Source organism: Octopus sinensis, linkage group LG5 (assembly GCF_006345805.1).
Source record: "Octopus sinensis linkage group LG5, ASM634580v1, whole genome shotgun sequence".
NCBI classification, from domain to species: Eukaryota; Metazoa; Mollusca; class Cephalopoda; order Octopoda; family Octopodidae; genus Octopus; species Octopus sinensis.
In genome coordinates, this window is record NC_043001.1 from 52,485,804 (window position 1) to 52,494,476 (window position 8,673).

Below are 8,673 nucleotides of genomic sequence, written 5' to 3' on the forward strand. Positions count from 1 at the left end.
CTGTCTCGTTGTTACAAAACAAAGTACTGTGAGTGATTGGCAGTTCGTGTTGGTAAAAATCTTTCGTTAAATCACTTGCGGTTCTGAAGTAAGTCGTTTGTTTGTTATACTTGTTTGAATGTCTCCTCGTATGGGTGAACCTAGGATCTGTTGAATTTTGAATTGCTGTCGCTATTTTTGCCTGTTTTTATATTTGTTTTCTTCCCCATTTATGGACGTGAGGAGAGATTGAGCATGAACCAACCGGAAGTTATGTATCTGCTGCGATAAAAGGATTGACTATCAACACCCCGGAAGTATGATAAATTAAGATAGAGCCCAAAACATGGAAAGAAGGCAGTAAATTGATTGAAAAGAAGCCAGTTTGAGGCTGAACCCACCGGAGGGATTGACTAATAATGTGGCGAAGAGGACAGTGGTATACAGAACGCTATCCACGTCTTCTAAAGAGATAGAGATTGCAACAATTGAAGCAATAGAGAAATACCTCGAAGACATAAAGAAGGTTAACACCTTTTATACGCTCGGAAGTAAGTACCGCACAGTGGATGTAAGATTTGAAAACGAAGAGGACACAATAAACCACTCTACTGTGATGATAAGGATACAGGAATGGGTACTTCTGCCGACTTACTGTGGGAAACGCGTCACCAGAGTAAGAATCGGCAGAGTATCCCCCAAGATTAAGGAAGCATGGCTGGTGGCAGCGGTCATGTACAGGATGAAAGATAAAGCTAAAATATTGAAGATTACTAGAACCAAAAAAGCTTAATTGGTGGGAGTATGACCTCGAGATAACCATACAAGTGAGCCTCAAAGACTTGTATGAGATCAGAGGAAATTATTCTACCGGAAGACGTTAGGCTAAGAGTGGTGGTGGAAGGGAGACCACCAACATGTTTCTTATATGATCAAAACGGGCACATGAAAGCAAGGTGTCCCAGAAAGAAAAAGTAGATGAGCAGTAGCAACAGTGTGAAGGACAGAGTGGCGAAGTGGCAGTACCGGAAGGCGAGAAAGACAAAGAAGAACCATTCACTGTCGTGAATAGGAGGAAAAAGAAAGAGGATGTGAGCTCTCCACCAGAGTGACAGAAATGAATGAAGGAGACAGAGGTGGAGGAGACAAGGAACTGGTTCGATGCACCAGCAGTACCAACAATCGAAGGTAACGTGGAAGCAGAAACATCATTGCGACACGTAGTGGAGGACATAGACGTTGAGGATGTTTTGAGCGCACCAACAGAGAAACGAAGAGGAATGACTCGCTCGGACATCCCGGGTCCATCGCTGAAACAAACAAATGTTAAAAAGTGAAAGAACAAGTGGCATATGTTCACATACGTCAAGAGTACTTGCAAATGAACGGAAGATCACAAAATACAAATCTATCATGAAAGTTAAGTTTCCACCAGAGAAATATCCAGAACACATCAAAGGAATAATAATCGATAACGAAAGATATAGTAAACTAAAAGAACTGTTCGGAGGTAATATAGACCCTTTAGGTGTTGTGATAGTATTCGATGATTTACATCAACCAGACCCTTCGCGAGCAGATACAATTAAGTATAGGTCCTCTCCGACAAACATAGCGACCTTTTACGCATGTTTAGGATTGGCAAGTTATTACCAAAATAATATTCCAAATATGCATAAGGTGAGAGTTCCATTGAATAATCTGCTGAAAAAAAAATGAAATGGAATTGGTCGGAAAATTTTCAAAAAACGTTTGACGAAATAAAAAAAACTTACTAATATCTGATTTGTCATCAGCAAGCTTCGATTATGCAGCGGAGATTGTTGTAGCTTCAGACGCTTTTGAGTATGGCAGTGGAGCATTAATGCTACATAAATATAAAGAGAGTTACATAAAGGCGATTGTCCATACTTCGTGTTCTCTGATAACAGGAGAGAAAAATTATAGTCAAATCGTGAGTGCAGTCGTTAATGAGAAGTTATGTATACTGGCCAACCATGGACCGTGACTTTGAAGAATCTGTGAAAGCATGCAGAGGGAGTTACTTTAGCTGCAAAAGTGCCTCCCACAAAATGGCTATCGTGGCCAAAAACAGGTGTTCCATGGGCTAGACTGCATGTTGATTACGCAAGCTCACTTAAGGGTTCATATTACCTTTATGGGATTGACTGTTTTTCGAAGTGGCCGGAAGAGCATAAATGTAAAAAGTAGACATCTGCGGTTACAATAAAATTTTTACACGAATTGTTCGCTTGGTACAGTATTCCGTATGCCATTGTGTCTGATAATAGAACTCAATTCATGTCAGATGAGCTCAGAAGATATTGCAAACTGTTTATCATCGTACATGTCACCACCCCGCCCTATCATCCAAAGTCAAATGGACAAGCAGAACGATTTGTTGACACTTTCAAGAGGGCGTTGCAAAAGGCGAACAGTGAAGTTATGGACAATATTGCACTCCAAGAGTTTCTAAGAGCGTACCAGGTAACATCTAGCCCGAATACACCTTCAGGAGTGTCACATGCAGAATTAAGCTTTGCTAGAAATGTCATACGTTTTTGATAAGCTGATACCTTGTGAAAATGAAAAAAAGGCGAACAACAAAAATACTTGAAAATTCTTCAAGTTAGGTAACGAAGCTTTTTTGACAAACATATTTGATATGGTAAAGAAAGCTGGGAGGACGGTGTAATAATTAATCAGATTGGAAGAAATATATACCTGGTAAAAGGAAAAACATGTTGAACACAAAAGACATATTAACCAGCTTAAAAAAGATTCACAGAAAAACACAGTCACGAGAAATGAAATCCCTATCGAAGTATTGTACGACACATTTGAGATATCAACATCCAAACAATTTGAAACTACACGTTCTAGCACAAGAAAAAGGAAAAGAACGGAAACACTGGAAATGAACCCTAAGCGTAAGAAATATCAAAATTCGGAGCAGAGTTCAATTCTCAAAAGGGGAGAAGATAGGTGAGACAGATTTTTAAAAGGCGTTGTGGAAAATCGACAATGTCCCAAGTGACTGAAGGTGAACTGTCTCACTTATAAAAGAAAGAAATTTGGGCGATCGTCATTTCGGGTTGGTAAGCAGTTTCTTATTATCCTTTGATGTAGAGCTTTGAGTCTCATAATCCCTCTGCTTCGTTGTATAATATTATATATCCCATACAAGGATATATATATGTGTGTGTGTGTGTGTGTGTGTGTGTGTGTGTGTGTGTGTGTGTGTTGTGTGTGTGTGTGTGTATGTGTGTGTGTGTGTAATATGTGTGAATATATACACAGATTTAGATACGTGTGTGTGTCTGTGTATGTGTGTGTGTATGAGATTAATAATGTAATTAAAGGTAAGACACCTAGTTAGATCGGAATAAAATGCACACGCAACAATTATAGATGAATACCAACCTTGGTACAGTATTGCTGGCAGAATGATAGTCTGGTCATGTAGGCAGTTATTTGAACCCAACTTAGTATATAATCCGCTTCTGTGCTATTCAGTCATGTGCATTTTATTAAATATACAGTCCAGAATACGCGAGGAGCATGTTCCGAGATAGGTGAATTAAGATAAATAACAATTGATGGCATGATGGCAATTCATTACAACCGTTTCTAAGGAATCTTTTAGTTGAAGGAGTACATTATAATAATATAAAATGACGTTTTCTTCAGATGAATATATGAATTTTACAATCTATGGCTTTTAAGATAGTTTAAAATGCACGGCACATACATATTTAGTGATTTATAATGCTCGTGATTTTTCTTGTGATTTCTCTCGGTCCAGCATTCTGAATAGTAACTTGAATAGATTGCTGAGAAAGGCAAGCCATGTTACAAAAATCTGCGTTTACTTGCACCTCCAGTGCATGTAATTATTAGTAGCTGGTATTTTTATACTGTATACACACACACACACACATGCATACACACATTATTCTTTAACAAGTAGTCAATGCTATTCCTACCCATCCCCAGCAACGTTATTGCAACCACATTAGCATACATCTGTCATCCTCCCACATACTAGAGGAAAATACATGCACGTACGCGTACATGTTCTTCCAGACACACATGTACACTTTCATACGTACACCTATAAATATTAAAATATACTTACATTCACCAATCATCCATAGGAACACACACCTAAGCATGCATCGTTAACATGTGAACAGCACACATGCGCATACAGCTGGCATAACGCACACGTATTCGCACACAAGTCAAGTCGCGTGGTTAAATGGTTAGTGTATTCGGCTCATGATCGTAAGGTCGTGAGTTCGGATCCCGGCTGGAGCATTGTCGTGTTGAAAAAGGACTCCTCTGGTGAGCATTCCCGGCCTCTTTTCTTTGATTGCTTCTCGGAGGCGATTCAGTAACTGAGAATAATACAGCTCTGTCACGGTGCGACCCTTTTCAAGGTAATCGATCAGCAAAACAGCTTGAGAATCCCCCAAAACTGGCGCTATGACCTTGCTTGAGAATCCCCCAAAACTGACGCCATGACCTTACCAGCTGAAGTTGTGTGCCTTCAATGCTTTGATTGTTCTTTGGTTTCAGGCTGGTAGTCATGAACCCAACTTTCGTCCATAGTAATGAAACGAGCAAGAAAATTCTCTTCATCGGCTTCAAACAGTTCCAGATTGATCGTGGACAAAGTACACCTGGTGCTTTTCTGTACAGGAGTCAAAAGGCGAAGGGCCCACCTTGCAGAAACCATTGAGAACCCAAGTTCTTTTGTCACAATGTTGTCTGCTCTTTCAGTTGAGATGCCCAGTCTCTCCGCTATCTCATGACATGATATTTGACGATCTTGCATTAACATACCAAGAGCAAGGTCAATGTTGTTCTCAGGGGTTGCAGTTGGAGGTCTCCCTGGTTCGGAATCATCTTCCACAATCTCCCTGTCACGCTGGAATTCATTTACCCAGTGTTTGACTGTTGCATATGAAGAAGCATTGTCTGTTAAGGTTGTCACCACATCTTCATGGATTTCCGATGGAGTCATGCCTTTCACATGATGGTACTTTATGACAGCACGATACTCAGTTTTCTCCATGTTCCTTGTAACCTCGACACTTGTTTATTCAAAATTCTGCAACAAAACAATATCAAAATATCAGAATCATGAAAATGGGCAAGAATACTCCGAATAGACTGTACTTAAAAGAAAAAATGTTTCAGATACCTAGCAGCCCTCTTTCTAGGTTCGGCTCAAAACTTTTCATACAACCCTCCTACATACACACGTACATGCAGTCCGACAGACAGACAAACACCAACGCACCACCACATCTCACACACACGCCTGGTGCACGCCTGGTGCACGCACCCATGAATCTCATACACACGCAGCTGATAAGCTGATACGACACATATACCTGCATTTTCTCACATGACTGATACGCACCTGCATCCATAAGTACCCACACCCTAGCAAACACGCAAACACGCAGCGACGAGTTAATGCCATTAGCTCTCACCCACATGACAGCTTGCACACATGCGCACCCCCACACTCAGAGAAGATACAAACACACAGGCATCAGACACCTCCATCTTCGCACTCATACATCTAGCAAACTCTCACCTGCAATTCCCTCCCAAGCCCAGACAGATATCAAGGTTCCACCAGTTTCCTGCCCACCCTCTTGGCCCTAGGAATTTTCGTTTTTAATACATCTGGTGCCCTTGGAATGTCGACCCCACCCCTACCAGCACCATGTGGCTCACATTGACCAATGGCAGCCCAGTTTCTGGTAGTCATATTCGACTTCTCGGATCATCTTCATTCAGTTGACTTAGTCCGGCGAGCTAGGTTCCTGTGAAAAGCCTACGAAATTTTAAGTTGAACGTTGCTGAATAAAACTGTTTTAAATAATAAAGTTTATGTATGTATGTATGTATGTATGTATGTATGTATGTATGTATGTATGTATGTATGTATGTATGTATGTATGCATGCATGCATGTATGTATGTATCTGGACACGAACACTTTTCTCCACGTGTTCGGCTTAAAAATTCAGACTGTAGGTTACTTTTTAAATGTTCTTAGCATAAAACAAGTGGCAGCCTTAATTCACAGATAAAGATATGAAGTTTTCCTATCTTGTCGTTAAAAAGACGAAATAGGAAGTAGTAAAACAGTCGATAACTGACGAGTGAGTTATCTCCTTTTGGTATTTTGTCCTGTAATTATCTCTCGTGTGGTTACGTATATTTCACTCGTTGGTGATGTTCTGTACTTAATGTGTATATATATATATATGCATATATTATTATTATTATTATTATTATTATTATTATTATTATTATATTATTATTATTATTATGATTGAGTGAGAGAGCAGTGCATGCCATCAAAGTGACACTGGGGCAAAATATATGTAGCCCAGTATACCCGTCTGATAAGGGTACACCAGGCACATGAATCACAATTATATGTGCGTGACATGTTGATCTCATAACAAGATTAACAGCGCATGACCTTACAGGTGGAGCCCAGTAGAAATTTTCTTCAGGTCGCGTAGCCCACCCTGCTCAAGTTGTCCCTGAATAAGTGTTGTTTAAGGATGATGAACAAAACCCCATGTTTCCTAACGTAAATTATTCAGACCCCAAAGAATTTATTCAGACCCTCAACACACGGCTATGATGCTCCCCCATTACTTCCCTTGTGATCAGAGATGCACATATCATCAGCCACTAAGGGACATGCTCATCTGGTTAAGGTGAAACAAATCTGTGGTATAGAGCAGAATATTTGCTGTAGCCATATCTTTTATACCAAGACAAAACAATGTACATGATAACACTTCCAATCAGTTAAGATCAGTTTAGATCAGAAGCGATGAGAACCACTGCCAGGTATTGCATCAAGGCATTTATTATTATTATCATTGAGCCTGTGAATCAATACCTTTAAAACTTTCAATTACAATCACCTCTTTTGAAGAGTAATAGAATATGTTATGCGTCATAAAATGACGTGCCACAAAATAGTGAGATTTCACTAGATGAGATTCATATTAAACGTCTTAATACATTCATATATATATATATATTATATATATATATATAATATATATATATATATATACATACAATAATAATAATAATAATAATAATAATAATAATAATAATAATAATAATAATAATAATAATAATAATGATAATGAACTTCAACTTGTCTCTTGAGGTCTCTGGGTGAGACTTAGAGCCAACTTGTACAAATGTAAATTAAAAGTCAAACTTATAATAATAATAGTAATAATAATAGTAATAATAATAATAATAATAATAATAATAATAATAATAATAATAATAATAAAATAATAATAATAATTATTATTATTATTATTATTATTATAATTATTATTATTATTATTGCATATATATATATATATATAATATATATATATATATATGAATGTATTAAGACGTTTAATAAGAATTTCATCTTGTGAAATCTCACTATTTTGTGGCACGTCATTTTATGATGCATAATATATTCTATTACAGTTCAAGAGTGGTGAGTATAATTGAAAGTTTTAACAAGCTGAGTGAAAATAAACTTTGGATGCCATTTACAAAAGTTCTTTTTAAATATTGAAGAATGTTTACAATTATTAGAGAAGTAAAGGCTTTAGTCGTAAACATTCTTAAGGCTGCATTCCTTCTTTGAGCGAAACAATCGTCCCTGACACGAATTAATATGGATTAATTTATTCAACATGCGTGTCACTTGCCATAAACTTAGTTAATTTAGATACGAGTTCAAAGAAATGTAACACGATATCTGCATTAAGCAATAGAGGACTACAAGAGATAAAGCAAGAAATGGAATTTCCTAATGAAATGAATACAATTAAAGATTTACAATGATTTCATGTGGTATAGAGTATAAAATTAGATAAGAAAAATAAATAGAAACATGAGGTGTTTAAAAGTGATTTAGCTCATGGAAGCTATAGAATTGAGTAAAGAATTACAAAAGGAAAACAAATATCGCAATGCATATAGTTGAATTTGTATCTCCCACTTTGTCCCACTCACTCATTCAATCAAATGCTTTATCTTCTCAAATGTACACACACTCAAAATGCGATTGTTTACCTTACATCGGCACTGTGCTGGGTGGCTATTCTTTACTTCGTAAACAATTCAATACGAATTGTAGTTTATTTGTATTATATAGTAATAAGGGACAATTTCTGTGATATATTCATATGCATGTATACTTATGAGCATGTACATATGTATGCATGTATGTATACTGGTGTTTTCGTCTGTACGTGCAGCGTCACACCAAGCTCTCAGTTAGCAGGAACCTGACAACCCTGGAGTAACCAGAAAGCCTGTTGATATTTCTTTGTTGAGTTATGTTCCAGTAATGACATTGTAGTTCGTGTCGATAAACTTGATGTGCCATGTATCTGGCATTATTTTCTGTGACGTTGTGCCCTTGTGCTAGCACAGGTCTTCGATAACCTGTGTCTCACAGAATCCATCTAAATGTTTCTAGTTTCCGCTGTAGTCTCTAAAGAGCCAGTATGTATAGAACGGACGAGAATGTACAATCTGACTGAAGGTATGATACTGAAAGCTTCCGTAGATCACCGTTCACCTAACAATGAAAAAGATATCGCTGTACATTGCGGAATCCCTCAGC

At 37.7% G+C, this 8,673-nt stretch overlaps 1 protein-coding gene across 1 annotated transcript; it reads left to right on the top strand.

Annotated features, from left to right (window-relative positions):
- The first annotated feature begins 1,392 nt into the window (after positions 1–1,392).
- On the top strand, positions 1,393–2,544 carry LOC115212147 (uncharacterized protein K02A2.6-like). The gene is made up of 2 exons (XM_029780988.1): positions 1,393–1,568; positions 2,241–2,544. The coding sequence occupies exons 1-2, from the start codon at positions 1,393–1,395 to the stop codon at positions 2,542–2,544; spliced, it is 480 nt and encodes a 159-aa protein (XP_029636848.1).
- The last annotated feature ends 6,129 nt before the right edge of the window (positions 2,545–8,673 follow it).

Bases quoted from the DNA above. Each gene is read 5' to 3' on its own strand.
- LOC115212147 (XM_029780988.1), top strand. From the start codon at position 1,393: ATGAAAGTTAAGTTTCCACCAGAGAAATATCCAGAACACATCAAAGGA. The intron at 1,569-2,240 runs GTATAGGTCCTC...CGCTTGGTACAG, and splicing joins TCGCGAGCAGATACAATTAA to TATTCCGTATGCCATTGTGT.